At 59.4% G+C, this 27,025-nt stretch overlaps 1 protein-coding gene across 3 annotated transcripts; it reads right to left on the bottom strand.

Annotated features, from left to right (window-relative positions):
* Nucleotides 1-4,344: 4,344 nt before the first annotated feature.
* Nucleotides 4,345-21,311, bottom strand: FRMD6 (FERM domain containing 6). Of its 3 annotated transcripts, none has more exons than XM_075753199.1 (14): nt 21,188-21,311; nt 13,108-13,286; nt 12,264-12,354; nt 11,823-11,965; nt 11,060-11,136; nt 10,221-10,407; nt 8,858-9,013; nt 8,020-8,085; nt 7,868-7,936; nt 7,510-7,684; nt 6,483-6,818; nt 6,238-6,363; nt 5,444-5,535; nt 4,345-5,338 (listed from the first exon to the last, which is right to left on the bottom strand). In XM_075753199.1, exons 2-14 carry the CDS (start codon nt 13,204-13,206, stop codon nt 5,054-5,056), a joined length of 1,902 nt encoding a protein of 633 aa, XP_075609314.1. In that variant the 5' UTR covers nt 13,207-13,286; nt 21,188-21,311; the 3' UTR covers nt 4,345-5,053. The 3 variants fall into 3 exon arrangements, with proteins under 3 accessions (XP_075609314.1, XP_075609315.1, XP_075609316.1); XM_075753200.1 differs by having other exon boundaries at nt 11,886-11,965; XM_075753201.1 differs by lacking the exon at nt 21,188-21,311 and having other exon boundaries at nt 11,879-11,965; nt 13,108-13,158.
* Between the last annotated feature and the right edge of the window lie 5,714 nt (nt 21,312-27,025).

Here is a 27,025-nt window from a genome sequence, read left to right as displayed (position 1 = left end):
TCAGCGTCTGCCTCGCTGGGGACGAAGGCTATTTTTGGAGGACAAAGGGAAATCGCTGGTAACATACAATTATTTGCAGAGCCCGGACAAAAGGCGCAGGATGCTTCTTGGCATCGCTCTGCCGTGGATGCCGAGGGTGCCAGGGGAGGGGGGGCAGCGGGGATACCCTACGCCAGGGGTGCAAAGCCCCACGTCTCCATCCCCATCCCTCTCCCAGGGGTGTTTGGAGGAGGGATGGATGGCGAAGGCTCTAGTGCAAGTCCCAGCGATGCCCCTGGCTCCTGGGGGGGTGGGCGGTAGCCCCAGCGGTCCCAGCGTTAGCCTGGCACGTGGTCACATCCAGGCCCGCAGGACAGTGGCGTGTGCTGGGAGGAACCACTCAGGAAACTTTACTGATGCTGCTTCCCCATGGGAGACCAGGCTCTTCATCCTCTTCATCTTCTGCAGGAAACAGGGATTTTGCTGCTAATAATGGCCAACTCATCGCATCAGCCCGAGCAGACGGCCCTTATCTTCCTTCTCTACCGCTTGTGGCTCAGCAGTCAGGAGCAGGTTGGGTGCGAGAGGGTAAATATGCTGAAGATCAAGAGCTGCTGGGGTAACTGGGAAGGGGGGGCACGGGGTTATCGGTACCTCACCCAGCACCTTTCCTCGGCTGGAGGAAGGAGGTGCCAGGATCAGCAAACCTGGTAAAATCAAGAAGAAAAGAGTTGGCTAATTATGATCCGAGGAGTTTAATTAGCGCTAGTGGCATGGGAGATGGGAGAGTGGCCCTGGGCGTTGGAGAGGGGGAAGGCTGCAGCACAAACCCTCTATCAGACACTGGAGAATCCACACGCTTCACCCAAAAACATCGACTCAGGAAAGAGAACGTGAAGAGCCTCCCCTGCCCGCACGCTTGCAGAGAGCGGGGCCTCGGGAAATCCTCGCTGGGTGCCTGGGAAGGAGCAATCAGAGGCGGCAGCTCTGCCAACATCCCCGCACTCGGCCGAGATACTGTCCCGGGCTCTCCGGCAGGATCCTGCTCGGATTCGTGTCTTTAACACACACGGTGGAGCTTCCTCCCTTGGGGAAACCCACCCCGGCGCTGCTCCCAAATACCCATCCCACCCTCCCTAAGCAGAGGAGAAGGGAGAAATGGGGATTAAAGGGGTGGAGCGCGGCAGGCAGAGGACGGCCTCGCTCATCACACTGGTGACTGCCGCCTCTCCCACACTGCCCGAGGCGGGGAGCCGAACCCCAGCTTACCGGCAGCCCCCCGGCCGCAGCCCAGTCCCGCAGCCCCTCACCGTGCTGCGGTGCCGCAGGATGGCAGCAAATGCCGCCGCTCCGCGCTGCCAGCCGGCCTGGAGGGGGGGGGAACGGGACTGGGGGGGCCCTGGGGACTGGCTGTGGACCCCCCCAGCCCGCTGCAGTCCCCACGACCCAGGGCCCTGCTGTCCCCGTCACCCACCCAGGCTGAGGGGTGACACCCGTGCTGGGCTTCTCTGCTCTGGAAATGGGGGAGCATTATTTTGGGGGGGACTCATTAGGAAAAAAGCAAATCACGCCTTGCTCAGCAGTCTGCCAGCATGGGGACACTGCGAGCCGTGGGCTAGTGGCCCGTGGGGATGCTGGAGCCCAGCTCATGTCCTGGGGTGGCCCCTGCTGCAAGGAGGGGGGGTGCCCCAGCCTCCCCCCGACCCCCCAGCAGGGACTGCTGGGCCCACCCAGCTCTGTGACAGCAGCCACCGAGGAGGGGCTCAACCCCTCGTGCCAGAGCAGAGCCCACAGTGTCCCCTCCAACTCCTACAGGTCGGGACCCCCCCCCCCCCAGCACCCCACAGGGGGCTCACCGGGGTGCACGGCCGGAGCCATCGGCGTAGCACGGCTGCAAGGAAAACAGGCGCTCCCACCTGCAACCCTTCCTGCGGCCACCCCCCGGACCCCCACTTATTTCGGGAGCTTAATCCTGGTGACGGTTCCTGCAGGTCCCCCCGTACATCCTCCCAACACGGGACCCCTGGAACCGGATCCTGCTTTCAGAGCACTCACCAAAAACCAGGACCCCAAGGACCAGCCCCTCCGTTCCCCTGCTCCAAGCAGCAGTTCCCTTAACCCCTTCTCCGGAGCCCGGCGATGCTGGAGCAGGGAGCACAATAAACGTATCAACACGTTCGTTAAACTCATACGTGTTTCATCACTCATTTAAGCCCAGGAGCATTTTTTAAAGAGTCAAAAGTAACGCAAACAACTGTCACTTTATTGTCATTTCCAGCCGTACCGCAAAAGGCACACAACAAACTTCATTGGTACAAAATCATTTCGCCGCGGGGTTTTTGTATAGTATTCCTTGTGTTTTTCTTTTGCAACACAGTCACTGGCTCTCCCATCGCCCTGATGGGAAGATCCTTTCACAGAAAGGACTATTTCGTTCGTGCAGACAGATAGCTCATTATCGCAGCGGGAACGGCACGAAGGGCAGGCGGGCACGGCCACCCCGTCCCCCCGCGGCCGCCCCGGCCACCTGCAGAATAAATGGCACCTCTGTGTCGTCCCCCCTGCTCCCCGGCACGGCCCCGCCAGCTCACCCGGCACCGTTCCCGCTCGCCCGGGGGTGAGCTCCGTCGCAGCCCCCGGCATCGCTCCAGCCCCGGCTGGGACACTCTGGTTCGGGTTCAGCTGCAGGATAATGGGGTGCTGGGGGGGGGGGCAACATATGGAGAGGTGCTGGTCTAGCTGCCCCCCCCCGCTCCCCCTCCATGCTTTCTGAACAGCGTCGAGCATTTCTTCACATTTCTTACGCTTTCGTTCCCTCCAGCTACGTGTTTCGTAGCGGGCGAGGGTCCCATGGAGGGCACCCAGGGCTCGCCGGCGGAGGGGGTGCCAGCAGGACCCCCCAGCTGGGTGCTGCGGCCCTGCTGACTCACAGGGGCTGGCGGGGGGGGGGGGGGGGGGGGGGGGGGGGGAAAGAGGCTGGCGATGAATTTTGGGGATTTTCCCACCCGTAGCAGCCCGTGGGGTCCCAGCAGGGCGGAGGCACGCTGCCGGTGCACGCACCGATCCCCCCGGCGTGCCGCTAACCGGCCCTGGATGGGGGTCTGCAGCGGGGCTGCCGCTCGCACGCCCTGGCAGCCCAGCCTGGGATGTGATGCCCACAAGAGAGGCGTTTGGGGTGTTCGCTGGGATCCCCCCCCCCCAAAACCAGAGCCCTGAGCCCCCACGCAGCGTCCCTCTGCCTGCCCCGGGCGGTCTCGGGAGATGAAGAGAGGCTTCAGCAGCCACCAGCCTCCTGCTCGCCCCGCCGGCGTTCGGCTGTCTACATGATTTGTCCGTAATATCCCTCGTGCCGGGCGAGATCAGGCTCTGGGGGGGGGGGACGACACGCGCCGTGCCGGTGCCACGGTCCCGCGGCACAGAGCCACGGCAGCGCCCGACGCCCTCCCCTCCCAGCTCCCGCATCGTGGTCACACTGAGGGGTTTTTTGCACCGTGCCGATAGCTACGCTCCTTTTCTTTTGGTACCAGTTCCCCCTTCTTGGCTCCCTCCCCCAACGTTTCTTATAAAAATAAGATTGTGCTTATTTATAAAATAATCATTATTTTTTTTTTTTTTTTAAGAAAAGTTTCCAGTTAAAAAAAGGTGGTATATCAAAATATGGCAAAACTTTGGCCGTCAATCGCTAAACTCTAATTAAAAATATCGACTAAAAAGGCATTGTGCTGTGAATATTAGCTGCTGTAATGCTTTACCCTCCGGTACCGATGGTAAATATTACACCCGGGCAGGTCAGCTTCCCGAGGAGACACTCGGAAGCCGCCCTTGGGTTTTTCTAGCACATCACCATCATCCTTTCGCAGAACTATTCAAACTGTAAGAGACTTAAAGACGCATGAAAAGCCTTGGTAAAATACAACGGAGGCTGCGCCGGGAAGAGCCACACTTACAACGTGGTTGCGTACATATTCTTCTGGAGAGGAAAGTCTGTTTTCTCACCTTAGTGCTTCGAAAAAAAAATAGGATTGTTTATATGGTTCATTAAAGAAGAGAGGCAGACCCTTTGTATAAAAGGTATTCTAGAGCAGGAGTAGAATGCAAATGGGTCTATAAGATCCAGACATATATAAACATACATACCTCGATATATTTATATATGTAATCTCTATATATTCAAAGTTTGGGATGGATTATTGCAATATAATACAGGTGACCTTACAGGTGACCTATTCGTTTCCATTTTCCTTTGCTTTTGCTTTTCTTGGGTGGGGTTCTTTTTTTGGTTTGGGGGTTTTTCTCTCTCAGAAAAAAAAAAAAAAGAAGAAAGAAGAAAAGGAAAAGAAAAGAAAAGAAAAGGAAAAGAAAAGGAAAAAAAAAAGGAAAAAAAAAAGGAAAAAAAAAAAAAGCTGCAAATGGCTCCAAGAGCTCCCAGCCGCCGTCTGCCTCGCTGGGACCGCTCTGGCCTGACCTCCAGCACGTGGTTTTTGGAAGAACTGGGTTGATGCTCTGCCCCAGCAGCCGCTGGCCGTGCCTTCCTCCACCGTACATCACCTGTGCCCGGAAATCTCCGGCCGGTTATTGCTTAATTCTGCCTTCCCATACTGGCCTTTAGGGTATTTACATTTCTTTGGCTTGACTTGAACGCGACAGTCTGGCACTTTCTCTCCGGCGTCGGCCGCCACCAAGCCACCGCCGGAGCCACCGGCAGCGCTGAGGATGGGGACAAAGAGGAGAAGAGGCCACCTCGCCACGAGGCAAGGAGAAACCACGGGTTGGCTTCCGCTAGCTCAAACGAGTTGCGCTTCTCCCAGTCGAAATAAGACAACCTGTGTTTTGCACAAACTCATCTGGAGGAGAAAGGATGCTGGGGGACCGCCGGTGGGACTCCGCCGTGCCCGGGGGTCTCCATCCCGCCCGCCGTCGGGGCGATCCTCCGAGCGCAATGGTTTCCACGGCCTCGGTTCGCAGGGAGCGGTGCGGGGAAAGGCGGCATCGACGGCCCCCGATGCAGGGCAGGGAGCCCCCAGCCTCTCCCCCCGCTCCGAGGGCGGGCAGCCAGTCCTGCCCCCCGCGGCGCTCAGACGACGAACTCGGGGACTTCGTCGTGGGTGAGATCCAAGGAGAAGTATTTGCTGGTTCTTTTGACGGGGAAGGTCTCCTGGATGTTGATGCACTGCTGGGCCAAGCAGCCGTTGCAGTAGAGCCCTTCCTCCTCCAGCCCGTGGGCGCAGCCGAAGGTGTAGCTCTGGGCCGTATCCTGGCAGAGGTTGGCCAGCTGCAAGAAGTCCTTCTGGTAGAGCCGAATGTCATCCAGGCTCAGGCTGTGCCGGTCCGTCGATGTCTTCGGTTTCCTGCACGTCGTCTGGGCGAAGCACAGAAGGGACCTCAGGACCCGCCGGGAAGCCAAGGGGGTTGGGGAAACCCAAAAGCCTGGTGTCACCAAACCCGTCCCACCAGCACCACGTACCTGGGGTAAGGAGTCGGTGCTCTGTCCCCGCAGCTTCACCACCGTCTCCGAGGAGCTGGAGGTGGAAGAGCTGATCTCTTTCACGATAAGTCCTGCGCGGGGGAGAGAGGAAGAGGAGGGCGCGAAGGTTATTTTGAGGCTTCGAGGCTCTCTTGGGACCTGTGCCCGCTGCCCTCGGGGGCTTGCCCTTGCTTCAGGGCCCCAATGGCTCTGCTTGCAACCAGCACTCCCTACAACGCATCCCAAATTTGCACCGAAACGGCACCCAAAGCCATCCCCAGGGAGCCTGGCACCCCAGAGACTTCCCAGTAGCACCCAGCACGGAGCTGGAAGTGCAGGTGACTCTGGGTGCTGGCACAGTTCCGGAGAAGTCAGGCTCACACATGTGATAACAGCACCCGTGCTCAGGCAAACAAGCAAGGGAGGTTCTCATGGAAATGAGAGCGGGGGCCAGCAAGTGAGAACATTGCTGAAACTACGTCTGTTGCCCGTGGGCAGCTCCTGCCGTCGTCCCCTGGTATCTCCAAATAACCCGGTGTCCTTGGGCACACCCCCCCGTGCTACAGGGTGGCCGCACGGAGCATCGGTCCTGCTCAGAGTAAAACCTGCACCTCGCCTGGGAAACCCCTTCTTTTTATAGTTTCACCAAATTTACCCCATCTCTCCTTCGACCCGCTGAGTAAACGGCTGTTCCCCGCATCCCAAATGGACACCTTGGGCTAATTCTGCTCCGCCGAACACCAAAGCCGTGACTTACATTGAGGAACTGGAATTAAAAGCGGCCGCCGCCTTACCCGAGTGCCCGTTGAACTTGCGCGACAGCAGCATGTCCTCCGTGATGTAGACGCACATGTCGGGGCTCACCTCCATCTCGCCAGCCTGCTCCAGCTCCCGGGGGTCATCCACCAGCATCTCGATTTCTGCAGGTGAGGAGGAGGTGGGACGAGTCATTGACGTGCACCTTCAGAGCACCCTCCGACCCAGTTCCCCGGCGAGACCCAAGCCGAAAAGCTCGTGCTCGGGGCAGCTGGTGTCTCACCATCATCCTGGGAGTCCTCCTCCAGCCGGTCCTTCCCACCGCTCTCCACCCCGGAGGTGTGGGAGCTGCCGTGGCTGGTCATGGAGCTGCAGGTCTTCAGCTTGCGGTGGGCACCGGCACCCGAAAAACCATCCTCGGGCCCCATCTCCCTGGGTTTGGGGTCGGTCTCGATGCCTGAGGTGTGGGAACTGCTGTGGCTGGCGGTGGAGTGCCGGGAGAGGCGCTTGTGCCGGATGCTGCCGGCGCTGCTGCCGCTGGCCCGTGAGCGCTTCTCCAGCTGCTCCATGTCCAGGTCCAGGGTGTCGCTGATGTAGGACTCGCGGTACTGCTTCTTCTCTGCGAGGCCAGCAGCACGCTGTCGGCACGTGGCAGCCTGCGCCCCAACCCCCCGGGCACCCTGGCCACCCCCCCCCCCGGCACCCAGGGGCACCCAGGGGCACCCAATCACCCGAGCCCAGCGGGGTGGCACACCAGGAGCCAGCCCTGTCCCGGTGGCATCTGGGGATTGGGAGCCTCAAACTTGTGCTCTGTGCTGTGCCATCCCTCCGAAGGAAGATGAGGAGGAAGAGGAAGAAGAAGAGAAGGAAGAGGAGGACGACAAAGAAAATGAGGAGGTGGAGGAAAAAATAGAGGAGGAGGAGGAAGATGACAACGAGGAGGAGGAAGATGAGGAGGAAGAAGAGTAAGATGATGAGGGCAAGGAGGAGGAAAAAGAGGAGGAGGAAGAAGAGGAGGATGAAGAGGAGGAGGGGAAAGAGGAAGGTGAGGAGGAAGATCTTACATTTGCCCAAAGGCTTTCTGAGCGTGGAGATGGGACGCGGGGCACTGGGAAGCACTCCCTTGAGGCACTGGGAGGAACTGGGCCATCAGGGACCACGGCGGGGCTTGTGCCCATCCCTAAGCCAGGGGGGTCCCCGCAACACGCTCCCAGCCCCGGGGCTGGCCCAAGGACCGGGCGTTGGTAGGGGCAGAAAAGCCGGGTGGGAGCCTGGCACCGGTGGGATTTGCACCCCGGGGGGGCACCTACCCTCGTTCTCCTCCAGCTTGCGGACCTGGCGCAGGACGGGCTGCAGGTTCATGTAGAGCCGGTGGCTGCTGCTGAGCAGCTGCAGGAGGTGGCGGGAGCGCAGCGGGCAGCCCGTGTAGTAGATGAGCTTCCTGGCCGAGGGCAGCCCGTCCGGCAGGATCTCGAACTTCTTGCCCTGCGTGGGAGAGGGGGAACATCAGCCCCGGAGAGAAAAATCCCCTAATTCTCACCCGGTCCTGTTGCAGCCCATCTATTAACCCCCCAGGTTGTAATCGTCGTGCCTGGGGTCTGTGCAACACCACCCCGTGCCCAAATCGGAGCCCAGGAGCGACGCGGGCAGGGATGCTCCGCCACTCACCACGAACACCAGTTTTCCCACGTTTGTCCAGGGGAAGTCGTAGAGCAGCTGCTTTTCTTCATCCAAGTTCTGCAGAAAGAGAGGGGACGGGCTCAGCTGAGGATGCCGCAGTGGGCAAGGAGCCGAGCGGTCGCCCTCGCCCAGCTGCCTACCTGAAAGATCTGGATGCCCCGTGTTGTCAGCCCCAGCGTCAGGGAAGCTTCCACCTCCCTTTTGTCCTAAGGGCAAAATAAAGAAAAAAAGATGCTTTTAAATACACACTTTGCACCCTGAAGTGGATAAATCTGCTCCCCCCCCCAGCCCAAGCATCCTCCTGTAGTCACCCCATCTCCCAGGCAGCAGCAGCAGCAGCCACGCCGTAGGTGCCACGCTAATCATAGAACCATTTAGGTTGGAAATGACCCTTAAGATCATCGAGTTTAATTAACGATGCACACACAGCGCCCGGTCGCATCCTCTACCACCCTCCCCAGTCTCACCCCCAGGCACCTGCTGCCCCCCTCCCCGCTCAGAAACATCCTCGCTGAAGGGTCTGGAAAAGCGGTTTAACCTCAGAGAACTTGGAAGGACCTTCAGAAACAGAGCTGGGGTGCTTTTACCCTTGAGCCCAACCTGGTCCTACCCCGGCGTCCCGTGCTCTCTTCTCCTCGTTAACGTAAGGATGCTACAAAATGGTTTGTGAAGCACCAACTCCCAGCAAACAAATCACTTTGTTCCCAAGATCCCAGAAACGTCACGGCTGCTTCCCCGTGCCCCGGCAAACCTCTCACCTTTCCGTAACTTGTAGAAAATGGCAGGACTATAAAAAGCTGCGTCTCCCTGCCTTGGGGAGCGAAGCGCTGCCCTCGAGACCGCTCTGCTCCAGCCAGCGAGCGTCAATTCAAACGCAGCTCTTCCCAAAACACCTTAGGAATCGCTCGGCAGTTGCTCCTTTCAATACAAAGCAGCCCTCAATCCAAAGCCCAGCCCGGGCTCGCGGCCGGAGCTCACCTTGTACAACCTGTAGTAGTGCACAGCCACGTCGTCCAGCCGGACGGCCTCCTTGATGTACTTGAGATGGGCTTCGGAGGCCGTCAGGGCAAACTGATCTTTGTGCATGTTCGGGACGTGCTTCAGGATGTAGTCCTTGCCCCTCTTGGCAACCACCTGTTTGGAGGAGAAGAGAAGCTCGTCCAGGGGAGCTGCTCCGTGCTCCCTCGGGGCCGGCCGCCAGCCCCGGCGCTCCCGGACAGTGGCGATTTCCAGGGAAAAGGGAAATCGGAGCAATACGCTTCGTTTAGAGGGACCTGCAAGCAAAAAATAAAATAGATACAGCAGCCACCACCAACTCGCCAGCAGGATTTCCCACCGGGACGTGCACGTTTGCTCCGCGTTTGCTCACGCCACCCGTGACGCCCGTGCCGGGGCAGGGAGAGCCACGCACGGGGTCCCTGCGTGGCTGGGGACGCGGCCCCGAGGCCGCCGCTCCTCAGCGACACGGACAACAAAACGAGAAGCTGGCGGATTTGGGGCAAACCCCAGCAAGCGCATCAAGGGCGCAACGGCGCCTGCAGCTTTTATTAATTCTCCCAGCACCCGCTGGCAGCCCGGGGCTGCGGGGAACCACGGGGGACGTTCAGCTGTTCGGGGTCCACGGGCGCATCACCCGCGGCCGTACAGCCCCTCGCCGCTCCTCTCTAATTAATATTTACCTGTCCGGTAATAGACCGCCTTGGGTTTGGATACCCCGCAGAGGCTGGCGCCGGACCCTCGCTGCAGGGAGGGGGGTCCCTGCCGAAGGCGGGGGGGGGGTCCCAGCGGGAGCTGCCTGTGCCATACGAGACAGATCCCTGCTCCGCTCCCACGCAAAGTCACCGGGACGGCATCGCCCCAACGCCCAGCTCTGCCTGCCGGTCAGAGGTGACCGGGGGCTGCACGCCACCCTGTGCCCTGCCTCAGTTTCCCCTCTAGGACTCTTCCGGGAGCTGCCTACACCCCTGGCTGCTGCTGGCCCGGAGGATCCCAGTTCCCAAAGGGCTGCAAAGCCCAAGGAGTTACACCTGATGATGGTGGGGTGATGCCGCGATGGCACGTGGCACGCAGGGAAGCCCCCCACAAGCATCCCAGCAGCACGCAGGGAAATCCCCAGCAACGGCGTGGGCCGCCCCAGCCACCGCGCCGACCCCAACCCCCCCTGCCCGCAGCTATTTGGAGCCCGGCAGTTGTCGGAGGTTATTAATAACCGGGACGAAGCCAGAGACGGGGAGGCAGCAGGAACGCCGGCCGGCCGGGAAGCCTCCGAGCAGCCCAGCATCAGCAGCCTCGCGGGGGTTCGCACGAGCTTACAGTGGGGACCACCTCGCGGGACACTCACCCAGGCGGGGAAATAGGCTTCGGGCTCGAAGTACTTCCCGTAGTGCTTGTTGCGCTTGAAGTCGCCCAGGTCGGCTTGGAGGGCGAAGGCGGTGAGGAGGAAATAAGCCTCCTCGCGCAGCACGCACTGCGAGTGCAGCACTTGCTTCCGCAGGTGCCAGTAGTAGTAGTAGCGTGCCGTCCGGTCGCTGCAGGGCAGGAGAGAGGGGAGGAGAGGGGAGCCAGTGGGACACCCACCCGTGACCGAGATCACGGGCTGGGAGACACCTCCTGCCTCTTACAGAGGGAGCAGGGCTGGGCGTCGAGTCGTTTGCCCCCCCCGTTCGTTAAAGCCTGGGCTCCCATTAGGTGATGCAAAACCGCAGCCGCTTCGCTGTGCTGAAATTTCCAGGCCTCCCGCAGCCAGAATAAATCCCCCCGTCCTTGCGTGGCTGCGGATGCCATCACGTCCCCACGCGCCCAAGACCCTGAAAATCGTTTTTTCCCTGAAACGGGACCTCAGGCTCCCACCCAGCCAGAGGCACAGGCGTGAATTAAAATCAGGCTGTGCCGGGGGTTAAGCTGTGACAAAACCCTCAACAGCATGTCCCCAGCCCCCCAAAAAGCTCCCCCCCCCCCACCTCGCAGCGTCCCCACCTGCCCCCGGCACCCAGCCACCCACCGCCCCAAGAGAAGGGACGAGCTTTTGGGCGCGCCAGCAGCATCCGTCCCGCAGCATCCCGAGGCCGCGCGGCCCCAGCGAGCGGTGCGGGAGCCAGGGGCACCCCGGGGTGCTCTCCTGCCGGCCGTTCGCCCTGGGTGGGTGCCCACGGCCGTGGGGACGGGGTGGGTGCACCCTACCTGATCAGCCTGCCGTTCTCCACGTAGTACTGCACTCGGAAGTGTATGATCATCGGGGGGCCAAACTGGTCGATCCCCTGGAACAGAGGAGATATTCAGGGCTCCCGCGGAGATCCCGGCATCGCATCCTGGCCCCCCGCCCCTCGTCCGTCACGGCCACCCCCTCGCCCCCCACGGGCTGAAAGTCGCAGGGAAGAGTTCGCTCACTAACACCGGTTGCATTTTTTTCCTGAATTAGAGTTTGACGCCCATTGTTTTTTCCCCAATATGCTGAAACACGAAGGGGATTTGGATTTAAAGAAGCAGGCGGCTGGGTTCGAGACCCCCAGGGGTCTGCAGCCCCCCCCCCCCCCCCCGTCCCTCCTCAGCCCGTCTCCCACCAGCCCCCGTCTCGGTGACGGCACGGGAGCCTTCACACCGACCCCCTCGGCACCTTGCGTTGAAATAATTAAAACGTGCTTTGCGGGGAAAAAACCCCAAGCGCTTGATTTTAGAAACTGGAAGAAAAGGAAACCTTAAAAATTCTGCTGAAATAAAAGGAAATGAGAGAGGAAAAAAGTTCCCACTGCCGGGGGGGGGGGGTGGGGAGCACAGAGGACACGTCCCCAGCTGGGGTACGCGGTGGCACTTGGGGCGACGGCCATCAAACACCATCTGGGGTTTATTTTGCACGCCCGGCCCCCCACCCCGCGCTCTCTAACAGCCAAGTGCTTCCCCCCCCACCCCGCCCCTCGGCTGCCTTTTCCCGTGTCCTGGAAGTGACCTGCGACGGGGACAGAGGTGGCCTTACTGCCGTCAGCTCTCCATGCAAGACCTCACCGCTGACCTTGCTGGCCTCCTTCTTCCACTCCTTGGGGCAGTACTTGTAGAGTTTCTGGGCCAGGTCCATGTACACGTGCTCATTGTCTGCGTGGGACAGAGGTGGCATCAGCATCCCCCGCGCGTCCCCTGCATCCCACCAAGCTCTGCCCTGGCTCCCCCCCACCCCGACCCATCGGTGGGTGGCGTGGGGGGGGGGTGTCCATAACCTCCTCGTCACCTAACACGAGGCCACCAAAGGGATGGGTAAATTTGCACCCACTTTTGGGCAAACACGCGCCCCCCCCCCTCCCCCATTCGGTGGCATCGTGCCTTGCTGAGCCGTGCCGGCATCAGGCTGGACCGGCCACGGGCACCAAACCCACGGCGTAAGTCCCTGACTTACTCTGGATGACGCTGAGCCCGAAGAGGTGACAGTCCTTCAGCCTCAGGAGGTCACACACCTGCACCAGCAACTCGTGGCACAAAATCTTCACCTGCAAAACAACCCCGACACGTGGTCCCCACCACATCTGCGCTGTGCCCAGCTGAGCTGGCCAGGCGGCACCGAACCCCCCCGCCGGGTCCCCAAGCAGGACCGGGGCGAGGTGGGGGGGGACAGGCTGGGCCGTGGGGCTCATTTTTCCATGGGGCCAATATATCGGTCCCCAAAAGCAGGCTCCCACCCCGGGGTGCAGGGCCAGAGCTCTCCCAGGGACGGGATGCACGGGGGACCACAGGGCAGCTCAAGAGCAGTGGGCAGCGGTGGAGACCTCGCTGCAACCAGCCCGGCACGGGGGATACAGCTTTGGGGGCAGAAAACAGAATATTGGGTGGTGAAGAATTAAAAAAAAAATAAAAAGCCGGGGAATTTCATGTTACATACGACGTCCGAATCGGAGCCAAACCCCCTCCGAATTGCCATCCACGATGGATGCGCGGGGCGAGGACCGAAGGAGGATGGACTGCCCGCCCCTCGCTGTGCTGCCCCGCGGGACGGCGTGCAGCAGGTCACCCCCCGAAAATCACAGCGCTGCCAGCAGCACATCGAGTCAAGAACCAGCAGGAGAGCGTAAAACGTTGCCGCAGCCTTCAGGGGGAATAACTCGTGTGCGTTTCTCGGGCAGGGCAAGAGCGGGCAGGCTCAAAATTAAAACCGGAGCTTGCAAATGCACCCAGTTGCAAACCCCTGGGTGTGACGAAAACATCGGTGCTCGGGGGGGGGTTCCCTGGCCCCCGCGCCGCCTTACGTTGATGATGATGTTGAGGGAGTCGTCGTTGGGGAGGAAGATGCAAACGCTGCGGCGGTCCTGCATGACTCTGTTGTTGTGGAAGGTCAATTTGTTCATCGTGGTCCGGGCTCGGGGCTCGGGGCGGCGGGCACCTCACCGGCAGGCCGGGGCGGCCTCGGTCCCCGCGGGCGCCATCCCTGCGGGCGAGACGGGGGCTGAGCGCTGCGCACAGCACCCCTGGCTCCCCGCACCCCGATGCGGGCATTCTTCCCACCCATCACCACATCCCCCAGAAATAAGGGGGGTGTGGTGTGTGTGTGTGATCACAGGGGACGCCCCGAAATCCCCGAGCACACCCCACCACAGCCACCCCGCATCCCAACCCCGGCGCCGTGGTTAGGGCAGCGCAAGATCGCAGCCAAGCCCAAAAATCCTGACCCAGCAGTTTTATTCTCCCGACTCCGGTTCAGAAAAAAACCTCAGGAAAGGCTTTCCTGGCATAATTAAAAAAAATAAAAGTCTATCTGCTGGGAACAAACCCGGCTCTGCTGGAGGGGAGCGGTGCGGCAGCGCGGGAGGTTTTGCTGCGAACAGCAGAAAGACGAGGGGCCGGTGCGGGGTCCGGCGGCAGGACCCCCCACTCCTTCCAGCATCACCTCCCCCAGCTCTTTCCCGGGGTTAAATAAAACCAAGCCAAGCGCTAACAGTGATTTGCAGATGGGAATCGCCGTCTCTTGCCATTTCCCAGCGGTTGCCTAAATCCGTACCGGGACCGAGCGGGTGAAGCCGTCCTAGCACTAACCCCAGGCAATTTTTACTTTAGAGGTAAATATTCCTTAAGCGCTTCTTACTCCACGACCATCCCCAGGGATACAACTGCACACATGACATCATGACCCAGAATTTTTAAAATCTGACCTAGTTTCCCCTTTTTCTAACCCGAGGATTTATGCTGGCACTGAGGACGGTATAGCGTCTCCCTCTTCACCAAATATTTGCTTTGGTCTAAATGAAAATGCCTTTGGTTTCCAAAACAGTTTAACGTGCATATTTGTACAGCAGGGGAAAAAAAAAAGTGCCCTGAGGTGACTTTGTGTTAGGTAGTTACTGGGGTTTTGCAGAAGTTGGGAAATCCAGAGGTGAGGCTCTCTCACCGCGCCAGTCTGGCTTTGCAGCACCGAGGCTCCATGCAGCGTGGCTGAGCATTGCATCCGTGCATTGCATCCATGCATTGCATCCGTGCATTGCATCCGTGCATTGCATCTGTGCATTGTGGCCACGCATTGTGGCCGTGCATTGCGTCTATGCATTGCATTTGTGCGTTGTGGCCATGCATTGTGGCCATACATTGCGTCTATGCATTGCATCTGTGCATTGTGGCCATGCATTGTGGCCGTGCATTGCGTCTATGCATTGCATCCGTGCGTTGTGGCCATGCATTGTGGCCATGCATTGCATCTGTGCATTGTGGCCATGCATTGTGGCCGTGCATTGCGTCTATGCATTGCATCCGTGCGTTGTGGCCGTGCATTGCATCCATGCATTGCATCCGTGCGTTGTGGCCATGAATTGTGGCCATGCATTGCATCCATGCATTGCATCCGTGCGTTGTGGCCATGCATTGTGGCCACGCATTGCGTCTATGCATTGTGTCTGCATTGTGGCCGTGCATTGTGGCCGTGCGTTGCACAGGTACGTCGTGGCCGTACAATGCATCCGTACACCGCAGCTGTGTATCGCAGCCGTGCCCAGACATGATTGATCCCAACTGGGAGCAAACAGCGCAGCGCACGGGTTGGTTTCAAGGTTCATTAAAAATCCCAGCGGTGCACAAAATGGGGCTGAAGGTATTTGGCAAACATCCTCGCCCCAGCCGGGTGCCCGGCAGCTCTCGTGCACCGACGCGGGGCTGGGCGTGAAGCAACTTGCGCAGGCTGCGGCAGGGAGGGTGCCGCATCCCGGGCAAAGCAGAAGCGCCCCGGGGCACCCTCCGGTACCCCGCTCCCACCCAAAGGTCTCCTGCAGCCCCAACGGGTGCACCAGAGCATCTTCCCACCATAGCCCCGTGGGCTACAGCTGGCTCACAACTCCAGCCACAGGCACAAGCCACCCCGGTTTTATTGGTCAAACCGGGAGGTTATTCTCTGCCGTCGGCACCGCAGCGTCGGCACCGCGCACCCGGGGCCCGGCAGCATCCCTGCCGCAGGAACGAGCCCGGAGCAACCGGTCGGGAACAGATCCCTTCACCGCAGCCTCTGCACCAAGCCCTGCTCGCAGCGGGATCCCCGAGGAAAACACCTTCTTAAAAGCGCTTGGAAACGCAACCGAGTCTTCAGGGTGCTGACAAAACCCCCAGTGTCACAGCTCATCACCTCACTGCCTCTAAAAACCAGGCAGGGGCCAGGCATCGGGCCCCACCGTGCAGCTTCTGCGTCCCCCTGGGATGCTCTTGGCATCCCAGGGCTGTCCACCCCCCCGGGAGCCGGGCCGGTTAATATATTTACTCCTCCTCCCGCAGCCTAAATTGGTCCCTGAGCATCAGGGATTAAAACACCCGAGCTGGCGTCAGCGGAGCACGGGCATCGCGCGGCTCGGTGGGGACGGCACCGCCGGAGCCAAAGAAAATATCTCTCCCGGCAGCAGCTCCGCAGGGCCCTACCTGCGAGAGCAAGCAAAACACCGGAGGAAAAAACCCCAAAACCTCATGTATTTTGGTATTTGTATAGAAAACGCTCCAGTTTCTGCCGCTGAATGATGACCTCGCTCTCTGTGTAGGGCACCATGGGGGTGGCCGGTGGCTTTGTGAGACACCCACCCCCCCCAGCTCCAGGAGCTTCCCCCGGGGCTCTGCCAGCCCTCTGCGAGCTGGAGCCACAGCAGATTTAGCGAGCGGGCACAAAAAGCCCTTTCCAGGGCGATGTGCCTCCAGCAGCCTCGGCCAGACGCCGGCAAATTCTTTCCGAGCATCTGCTGCTCATTCCGACAATGTCAGCTTTGATTCCCCGGGACCCCGCGCCGACTGCCCTTGCCGAATCGCTCCTGCTCCGGCAGGACATGAGGCACGAACATGCCCGGCTCCGAGCTGGGAAGAGGCTGGATTGCAGGGAGAGCCCCCCTGGAACGCCGTGCCGGAGTGAGGGGGGGTGACACTGGTGACCCCCCCTCAGCCCGAGTGGCAATCTCCAGCCAGGGCAGTTTTGCAAGGGGTTTTCCATCCGGAGAGCAAAGCCAGCTGGAAAAAACCCCGGGAATGAGGCCTCAGGCACGGATCAGCCTCCGCAGAGCCAGGAGATCCAGGTCTTCCAGCCGCGTTTTCCCTGCTATAGGGGAAAAAAGCATTAAAACTCCACGGGAAAGCATTGCGAACGCCTTACGCGCCTTGTAACTCTGGGGTTACGCGGAGAAAATTCCTCGATCCGCCGTGTTTTTCAGCCCAGGCTGCCAGAATACCGTCTCCCTCCCTCATACCAACACCACGGGATAAACCTCATCGCAAAGCTTTGCTGTAAAGAAAACATCACGCAATAAAACCTGCCGGCCGGCGCGGCTTGGAAAAGCAGCTCGGGCCGTCGCTGCTGACTCGGCGGGGAATTTATTCGGCGCAGGGTCTTGCAAACACGGCCGAGGGCAGGCGGAGGCTGGGCCCGGTTCAGATAGAGGTGCCGGAGCAGCGTGCCAGGATCTCATAGGAAATATAAATTTGGATGCGATTCCAAGGTTGGAGATTTAACATCGCTTGAACTTGCTGGCTGAGGTGGGTTTTTCTTCCAAAGAAGCAAGCGCGCAGCTTCTGTGCGTGCATGAGGCTGGTTTGCACGTGCAGCGTTTCTTCCTCCCCTCCACGTATTTAATTATGTTTAAAAGAAGCGGCTGAGTCTCTGTACCCGTGGTTTTGGGTCAGGTTTGTACCCCCGTGGTACCCGCCAGACCGTCGCAGTGCCGACCGCTCGACCCAGCCGTGACCCCCAGTCCCCAAACAGATCCAGCCCATTTCTCCATCACTCACTTGTCAAAATTTCCATTTTTTAAAAAAAAAAAAATTCTGCCCTATCGGCCGTCTAACCCATCGCCAGGCTGTTGCTCCAGCCCTCCCCAGCCACACCGGGGGCGAGGGAAGGGGTTCAGCACGGGACCCACACGTAGGCACGGGCCGTCTCGCAGCGGGAGGCAGCTCGAAGTGCCGAGCGAGATGGGAAGATGAATTCACAGGGCAGGAATTTCTTGTTTTTAAGAGTTTAGAGTCAGTTTTACCCCACATCACAGGGCGCAGGTATGCGTGAGCTGTTATTACAAGTTTTAAGGCCGTCAATGCAGCTTCTACTAACCCAAGAGCTAGATTAACTCCTGCTTGCGGTTGCCCCGTAATTAAAATCGTCTCCAATTCTTCATGAACTCAACAGTTTCCTCCTAATGAAGAGAGGCAGATGAAAGAGACCTTCACTGGGAAAAAAGGACTCGGTTATAAATATTACATTACTTCATCTGCCACAAAAGCTATTTGGATGCTGGAAACTCAGCCTGGGCAGCCGGGGGCCAGCCCCACCAGCCCCAGTAGATGCCCCCGAGCGCTGGAGGCATCCAAAAAGCCTCTGCGAGGAAGGTCCCCCCAGGAACTCGCCTGTCTCCACCTCTGCAACACTCCTCTTCTTCCTCCTCCTCTTCCTCCCCTTTGGCTGCTACAGCGGGACAACACCAACAGGCAGAGCGGGTGCTGGGGACGAGCCGAGCGCATCATCCCAAAAATGGGATAACGGCCCCTCCGTCACCTCCTTTTTTGCGCCGCAGCTGCAATCGCAGCCAGCGCTGGGGACGAGCCCCGCGGGACGTGGCATCAGGGCACGGGGGAACACAGGCAGAGCCGCGGCGGCTCGGGAAACTGCTCCCCCTGCCCGTCCTTTTGCCATGCACGAAGCTGAATCCGGCCTGGAAGCACTGGTTTTCCCTCCGCCTGTGACCCACGGCACAGCCATTCCAGGCCTCTTCATTCCCTTCCTTTGGCACACTGAAAAATAAATAAAGCCGCCCAGCCTCTGCTGAGGATGCACACAGACATGGATTTTACCGGCACAGGCTCCAGCGAGGGAGGGATGGCGCCTGCTCTTCCTCTTCCCTCTTCTGCTATTGAACCAGCCCCTTCCATTTTATTTCCTTCCGGAAAACTTTGCCCCAAGCCTTCGGGATTAGAGCAGGATCTGCTAAGACCATCCAGTTGCATCAAGACGGGTTGGAGGGGACCCTGCTTGGGTCCAGCGCAGAGCCCCCGCAGGGCACCCCACGTCCCGATGGGGCGGGCGGCTCCGGATCCTGTCCCCGCCGTGTTCCTGGGGGCTTTATGAACATCTCCTGGCATTGCCGGCAACAAGCCACAACTTCCCAGTGCTCAGGTGCAGCTCCCGGGACCGGAGGCATCGCTCCGAAGGATGCACATGGATGCAAAGCAGCTCCACGGCAGGCTGCAGCCCGCACTAGCAGCGGCATCCGTAAATCCCTTGGGATTTGGCCCCAGGCCTTGGCTGCGGGACCTCTGGACCACCAAGCAGCCGTAAGGGCCAGTGTCACCATCCCGCATCCCCACGCTCGAGTTTCCAAACCACGGACTTCCCTATTTAATAACCCCCTCCCCAAGATACTCCGGCAAACCCTTCCTTCCCGGGGGAAAGCACTTTTGGGGAGCCCCATCCCTGGCACCCTGCTCCCGGGCATACTCCCGTACGTGGGATCAGCGCCCAAACCCATCCCCGCTCCAGGAAATGCGCAATGCTTTATGCATAGGGGGAGGGGAAAAAAAAAAAAAAAAAAGGATGCGAAGGGCTCTGCAGACAGCCGAGAGCCCGAAAACCAGCTCCATTTTATGCCGAAACGCACACAACCGTGCCTTGGGTACCCAGAGCCCCCCTCTGCCCTCCTGCGGTCCGCAGCATCCTCAGCTCCAGATCCAGCAAAACAAAGCCAAATCAAGTTTTTTTTTTTTTTTAATCCTGGGGCGGGCAGAGAGGGGATTTTGTCTTCCCCCGCCAGCGCCGCTCGCCAGTTCTCCGGCTGGGAGAGCATCTCGGCCATGCCAGAGCCTCCATAAAGTTCATAAACTTCTCTGCCCCAGCAGCAACTGGGAAAAGCTTTTTTTTTGTGTGTGTGTGTGTGTTTGAAAAATATCCCAAGCCTGCTTTTCAGACAAGAAAAAAAAAAAAAAAGCAAGCATAAAACTCAATTAACAAGCAGGCAGATATTTTAACCACCGCCATCATTTGTGTACTCCATCTGGAGTCCAAAGGCTGCTTTTTTTTTTGCCTTTTTTTTTTTTTTTTTTAGCAGGAGGGAGCTGACATCATCTTAATTTGAAATTCACATTTATTTTTACATCTGGTCTGAATTAATCTTTTTCAGCGTACTGACTTTCATGTAATGGAATAATTGCTTACAGACTCTGGGTTTAAAGAGCCTGAATAAACCCAGTTTAAAAAAAGAAACCCTTTTACGAAACGATAGTAAAAAAGCCAGTACCTATAACCAAACCCCAATATGCCTTCGGGACTGGGAGTTTTAAACGAAACAACATCGCTTTCAAGCAAGAGAGCTCAAATTAATCCCTGTTCTATCCAAGAATCGGAGAGAGTGAGCGAGCCCCGTGGAAAAACACCGACGCAAACCAGCCCGGGAATTAGGCAGAGCAGCAAAGCTCCGCGTGCCCAGCTCCATCCGCGCCACGCCGAAGCATCTCTGGAAAAGCAGAGTTTGGCTTAGAGGAAAAAACAAAAACATCCTCATGACCAGGAACGCATCGGCAGAAAAAAAAAAGCTGATTCAGGACCGCAAAACGACAGCAAAGGTGGCGGGGGACCCGGGGCACGGCAGGGACGGGCACCGCCTTACTCCCACGTGCGAGTCAAAGGCCACAGGAACGCCAAGCGTGGTCCTGGGAGAGCTCAGCTCCATCCCGGGAAACCTCAGCCCCGATTTCCTCGCTGCCACGAGGTCGGTTAAAGCTCAATTTAAGAGCTGCGTGGGTTCATCCTCGCCACTTCCAGAACCTGGCGGGGATTCGCATCCCCGGTGGGAAACACGGAGAAGACCGTTAGGGGTACTACCAGGCATCAGCCTGCACCCTGAGCCACGGCATCCCCACGGCCAACCCACGGGTGGGTTTGCTTGTCCACGGGCCCCACAGGTGACTGTGATCCAGAAACGGGAGGGTCCATGGATGACAGGACTCATGGGTGAGAGGACCCACAGATGACGGGACCCATGAGTGACCCATGGGTGAGGGACCCCATGGGCAAGCACAACCCACAGCCAAGAGGACCACGGGTGAGGGGACCAACAAATGACGGGGCCCACGGGTGAATACAACCGCGGAAAAGAGGTCTCACAGCCAAGAGGAGCCAGGAGTGAGTGGACCCATGGGTGAGTGTGGCCCATGGGCAAAGGGACCCACTGGTGAGTGTGACCCACGAGCAAGGGGTCCCACGGGGGAAGGGACCCGTGGGTGAGCGTGACCCATGGGTGAGGGGACCCGTGGGTGAGTGCGACCCAGGGGTAAGGGGATCTGTGGGTGAGTGTGACCCACGGGTAAAGGGACCCACTGGCGAGTGTGACCCAAGGGCGAGGGGACCCATGGGCGAGCGTGACCCACGAGCAAGGGGGATCCGTGGGTAACTGTGACCCACGGGCGAGGGGTCCCGCAGAGAAGGGGACCCGGGACGAGTGTGACCCACGGGGGGGGGGACAGAGCCCGCGGGCGCGGCGGGGCCGTGGCGGGGGCGGGCGGAGGTCCAGCGGAGCAGCCCGGCCGCTGTTCGCCTTCGGGTCCCCGCGGGCGGGCGGAGGAAATGACTCGCATTCCTGCAGCCGGAGCCGCTCGCACTTCTCCGGCACCAACTCATCCCCCAAGCGCAACAAGCAGCCAAGCCGGCCCCACGCCACCCCACGCCGGGCCCACCCGCGGCAACAGCCCGGGGGGGGGGGGGGGGGGCCGAGCCGGGCCGGGAGCGCGGCAGCTCCGCCGAGCCGAGCCGAGCCGAGCCGAGCCGAGCCGGGATAAATCGGGCCGGGTTAAGCCGAGCCGGGTTAAGCCGGGCCGGGGAGCCGGGCGCGCACCTACCTGCGGCTCCGGGGACCGCGCTGCCTGCCGAGCCCCGCCGAGCCCCGCTTTGCCGAGCCGAGCCGAGCCGAGCCGAGCCTAGCGGAGCCGTGCCCAGCCCAGCCCAGCCCAGCCCAGCCCAGCCCGCCGCCCCCGCCCCTTCCCGGGCCGCACCGCCCCGAGCGGCACCGGCACCGCCTCCCGCCCGAGCGCCGGCCCCGGGACAGCCGGGCTGGGGGGAAGCGGGCAGCCCCGGGCGAGAGGGCAGCCCCGGGGAGGGGACCCCAGCAACTGCCCCTGCCCCCGGCGACGGACACCCGAGAGTTTGCCCCGGAGAGGGCGCGGGAAGTGGGGCACCCCCCCCCCGCGCCCCGTCCCGGTCCCGGGGGTCCCGGGTTCCCCTGGGGAAACACCAACCTGCCCTGGAAGGGACCTGAGCATCGTCCCTGGGGAGGGCATCGTCCCTGGGGGGCTTGAGCATTTCCCGGGAGGGGACCCAAGCCTCCCCGGAGAATATATCATCCCCAGAGAATATACCCACCCGAGCATACCCGGGGAGAGGAGCTGAGCATCCTCCTGGGGGACCTGGGCATCTCCTGGGGAGAGGACCCACATGTCCCCCATGGGGACACAAGCATCCCTGGAGAGGGGATCCCAAGCACCCCCTGCACCCAGCCCAGTATCCCCAGCCCTGGCTGTGCCGTTGGCGTATTAAGCCAGTACTTAGGAGTCGGGTTGAGGCAGGAGCAGAATTAGGGCCAAATTCTGTTCCCATTAAAGCCTCCACTGACGTCCTGGCAGCTGGATCAAAGGTGCGTTGGGCTCCTTTCGTGTGACGGCCGGTCGCCGCTCGGTGCATGTAACAGCTAATGCACACACGGGTCTCTCCATAGGTGACCCAGGACAGGAATAGCAGCAGCAGCACCACCACCACCACCATAAATTAGCAGCAAAGCATCTCCGAGCTGCTCCTTCCTCAGAAATGCCATCTGGTGAGATTGTTTTCGGAGTAGTTATTTATTCCTCACTTTTAAGTGTCTATAGGCATTTTTTGGGATGACCTGTGAGGCCGGCTCTGCCCCCGCAGTCTCTGTGAGGCTCCGGGAGAGAACAGCCGCTTGTCCCGAGACCTAAATAAAGAGCAGCTCTGCTGCAAATACCCTGACACTCGTTTCTGAAATCTGTTTGCAGCTCAACAGATCGTGCTGGGTAATTACATTATGCGAGTGTGCGGTACCGGCAGTAGGAATCCAACGCGCTGCTCTCCTCATGGAAAAAACCAGCCTGGCTTTCGGCAGAGCCAGGGCTGGAAAACCCTCGGCTTTGGGCTCGCTCTCACACCCTTATCCATGCCGTGTAAAATTCGGAGAGTGTTTCCACTCAGCAGCTTGCTCCCGCTCGTGTCGTGACGAGTCCCTGCAAAGCCACTCGTGCCAAATGCAGCCGAGGGCACGGGCAGTGTCTTGGCTGACCAGGGGCCACCACCCCAGTCAGAAAGATCTTTTTTCCCCCCAAATTCACTCTGGGAACACCCCTCCCGCAGATAACACAGGGGAATAGCCAGATAGGGGCCAGGCGTGTGGCAAAGCTGCCGTTCGGCTCCTTTAGTCCAAGTAATAAAACATTTTAGGGGTTGGGGAGGGCGCAAGCGGGACACGGCCCCATCGCTTTGTGTGTTGCTGAGGAGGATGAGTGAGTCCTGCTGAGCGTGTCCTGCACGGCCCCCACCCCATCGCTCGCACCCCCCCGGCCTCGCGTAATACAGAACTACAGTCACACGGCGCCTGCCTTGCCGCAGAGGCTAAATAAAGCAGCAGGAAGAGCTCTCGAATACCAGCAAGGCGATATATAAACATGTACGTGGATGGCACGTATGTTAAGGCTGTTCTATAGCCTAAGAGAAATGCCGTGTCTCCTATCGAGGTGGGATGCTCCCATGGCCGGAGGAGAGTCTCCGGGAAAAGCCGCGCTCGGCATGAGCCACCCCAGGCTCTGGTGTGGGGAGAGCTCGGAAAGATGGATGTCAGCCAGTGTCCGGTCTGCCTCTCCTTTTTGTGAAAGGAAAAGCCCAAAGGCTCCGGTGACATTTCTCTTTAACAATTCTGGAATTAATCTTGCTCAAAATCCCAAGAAGCGGAAACACAGATGGAAAATGTAATAAATGGAACTCTTTTTCTTTTTTTTTTTTGGACACGTTTAACTGAGCTAATTGCATTGCTAGGCGTATCTCAAAAAAAAAAAAAAAAGGTGTTGTGGTTATGACTGAAAATATCATTCACATAAAATATACAGATTTTTCTCACACTAGATATATTTATATTAAGAGGATGGGAAATAGCAGCTGTTCGCTGCGATCCTGCATTATCACCAGCCGAGTATCTTCCATCCCAGCATTTCAATAACTGCATTGTTACTGGCAGCGATGGTCACACAAATGTGTGAGCTCTCTTATCTCGTACATAGTTTCCCTAGGATTTTGCTAATGGGATAAAAATTATAAACAAAGCAACAGAATAACAACTAAATCCATCCGGGTCTCAGCACCCCGCTCCCTTTCCCGAGGGCTGATGCTCTTACGGGGATCATTTGCAAATCCCCTGCGGCTGTGCTGACCCAAGGCGTGCTGCTGTTGGTGCTCAGCACCCACACGAGTGATTTTTAGGATACCCTGCCAGGAAAATTTACCCCAGGCCAGCAGCACGGGGAACCCGGCATCTGCCCGCGATGCTCGCCCAGCCAGCGCGCCTCCTGGGGTGCATTTGGGGACTGGGGTGTCACCGCTGTTCGTCAACGCCTGGCACGGCATCAGGGCCCCGGCTCTGGCTGCAGCTGAGATTTAGAAATTCTTCCCTGGACCAGATAGGAAAACAAATCCCAGCTACTGTGAACGGGCTGTGCTCGGGCTGGGGATGGTTTCTCAGCCCATAAGGGGAAGAAAAGAAAGAAAGAAACTCCGGCGCAGAGCCACAACAGCCGGCGCGTTGCTATAAACTCCAGCGAGGAGCTGGACCTTGCTCTGGTTCTTGCATTTCATGGGGAATTTCCAAGGAAGTTCTTCCTCCCTCCCCATCCAGGCTGGGCGGACACATCCCCCCCCCCCTCGCCAGCAAGCGGGACGGAGGGACGTGAGTCGCGTGCCGGGGAGCGGGTGCTTCCTCCGGCCAAACCCCGGGTGTTTGCAGGGCCCTTGAGGAGAACGCCGTCTGATTTTGTGCCAGAAATTCCCACTTCGCCAAGATATAATCAAGCCTCCGCTTTAATTGGTTTTATGATTAAATGCCTGTGCACACATCGGGACCCGTCCTCAGGTTTTTTTTCCTGATGCTGCCCCACTTTGCTATTAGCCTGGCTGTACCCCCCGGGGCAGCGACCCCCCGACAGCCCTGACTCCATCCATTCCAGTCCATCCCAGTCGAACAGCCAGCGAGCTGGGAAAGCTGGTACCCAGCATGCAGGAGCCAGCCCTGGATGGTGCTAAGCACCCCCAGTTGGACCCAGGGAAAGGGGGGAGCTCCTCGGGGGGTGACCTGGGGACACCCCAGCTCAGTAGCCGGGTGCTGGCTGGGAGCGGGATGGCCCTCGAGTGCACCGGGGTGGCCCGCGATGGCAAGCAGCCATCGGCTCCGGAGCAGGAATGCCAGCAATGCAGAACCACCCCCGGCTCCCCGGCCATCCCGCACACCGGGGACCTGGCGGATGCTGGCAGAGGAGGTGCTGCCGTCAGGTTTTGGCTGGGGGTGTGTGTTAGTATATCTAACTGGAACCCCAAATCTCCCTCTCTTTACCCTGCTGTCCTCTCGCTTTGCCTGGGAAGTCAGCAAGGATGAAAATAAAAAGGGGTTTCATGAGATCTAAGTCAGACGGGATGGATAGAGAGCAAATCCAGCCTGAATGCACAAGTATTGGAAACATCAAGGAAATCTAAGGGTGCATCCTGGCGGGGAGGCATCCCCCCCTGCTTGCCGCTCTGCCGGTAGTGCTGATACGGTATATTCTGCTAATCTACCCCACAGTATTTACAGCTGCCTATAACCCAGGATCCTCTTTTCAACATCGAGTCGCAGCAGCCGGATGCGATTAGAGCCTGTGAGATTCCTTGGGATGGCCGGACGGAAAGGCAGGATCGCCTCCCCGCACCGTATCCCCAGCTCCTTGCCTGGCCCAGGACCCCAACCTGGGTTTTATTGCCAAGTTATTGATAAACCTGGGATTAAGATGGGCAGGGATTTACCACGGGGCAGGTCTGGCTCTGCTGCAGCCTCCCTGGCCCATTGCGTGGCGAAACACGGACTGCATTCGGCTTCTCCGCAGACCCCTGGCAGAAAAGCCTGTGCCCCCCTCTCCTGTCCCCGCTCCCCCGTCCGTTCCCTTTTCTGGGGCTCTAAAGGGGCTTTTGGGGGCTGTGGGCCTGGGGGTTATTCCCAGGGTTTGCTCTCAGCCTGCCCGAGCTGCGGAAAAGCCTGTGGAAATGTGTTATAAAGCAGGAAAGGCAGCAGCCGGCGGGGAGGGGCAGACGGGGAGGAAAGATCACAGAAGCAGGGGAATATTTTTAGCCCGTCTGTGTGCCTGCTCGCCGGCGTCCCTCGGTGAGCTTCAGAGCCGCCCGGCTGACTTCAATCAGGTCTGACGGAGAAGCAGACATCTCAGGGCTGCTCCTGTCCTCCAAAACAGGAGAGAAACCCCAGCAGGGGCCCTCCCAGTGTGGGTAGTAGCAGCCCCAATGCTACGAGACATCAGAGAATCCACACCAGCACGGCAAGGCGGGAGGAAGACTGGTCCGTGAATTTCTCTGCTGAAAAATAATTGCAATAACTGCACCTAAATAAGTGCATTTTGGGTGGTAAAAGCCTGCAGGGGCCCAGAGTACCCATCGGGGTCCTGCAGAGGAAGGGGGCACCGGAGGTTCATCCCACCCCTGGCAGCCCGGCGATCCGGCTCCCCGCTCGGCGCTCGCCGGCACGCACGTGCTTTCCATCGCAGCCCTTGGCCAGCGGGTTTTGATCATGACCTTGCAGAAGCCAGCTAACCTCTCCGCAGGGCGAACTCTGGAAACGGAGTTACAAAGCTGCACGTTTCGCTGCAAACCTCATCCAGGAGCAGAGGGAAGGGGAAAGCGTCGCTCCGGGATAAAGCCGGGATAAGGGGCCAGTGCCGAGCGGGGCTGGGGAGCGGGGCTGGATTTGCTCTGTCCCTGTGCAAACTGCAGAGGCATCAGGAATGAATTGTGTACGAGGGGTCACGAACCAGCCTTCCATCCACACTGGGGCAACTGGAGATACTCCAACGTGCTTCCTCTGCCGGAGCGATCCAGTCGCACCACCGTGCCCTAAGCCGACCGTTAGATTAGGCTCTCACCATGAATGTATTTACACCAGCCACAACTCCAGCGCAGGAGGACGCGAAAGGCCCCATCGCGTGGCGCAGCGTGGGCTCAGTATCACCTCCATCCCCAGCGCCGTGCCCCGGCACGCTGGGGAGATGCTTTTCTTTGCACAGCACGGTTTAAAACAACCCGCAGCTGCCCGTTGCTGGCACGGGTTTCAGGGGTGCTTTGCAAGGTGGAGGATGCTGCCTGTATCCCCGGGGAGGGTGGGCAGCCGGGGGGTGCAGGTGGGCGCCTCTTTGCCCAGGGCAACAGGACTCCGGCCTCGTGTTTCGTAAACACGCGGGATTGCAGCAGGGAAAAGCCAGCTCGGGCCGCTTGTCCCCCCCTGCTCCGCCAGCCCCAGGGACAAACACACCAGGGAGCCCGAGGCGGCGAGGAGCTCGGCCGTGGCCCGATGTATCCATCACCCATCTATCAATGATTTACCGCCGCTGTGAAGTGCTCTTTGTGCTGCCGGGGTTTCCCAGCGGTCC

This window comes from Balearica regulorum, chromosome 5 (assembly GCF_011004875.1).
Source record: "Balearica regulorum gibbericeps isolate bBalReg1 chromosome 5, bBalReg1.pri, whole genome shotgun sequence".
Lineage (NCBI taxonomy): Eukaryota > Metazoa > Chordata > Aves > Gruiformes > Gruidae > Balearica > Balearica regulorum.
This window is presented reverse-complemented; position numbering and strand designations above follow the sequence as displayed.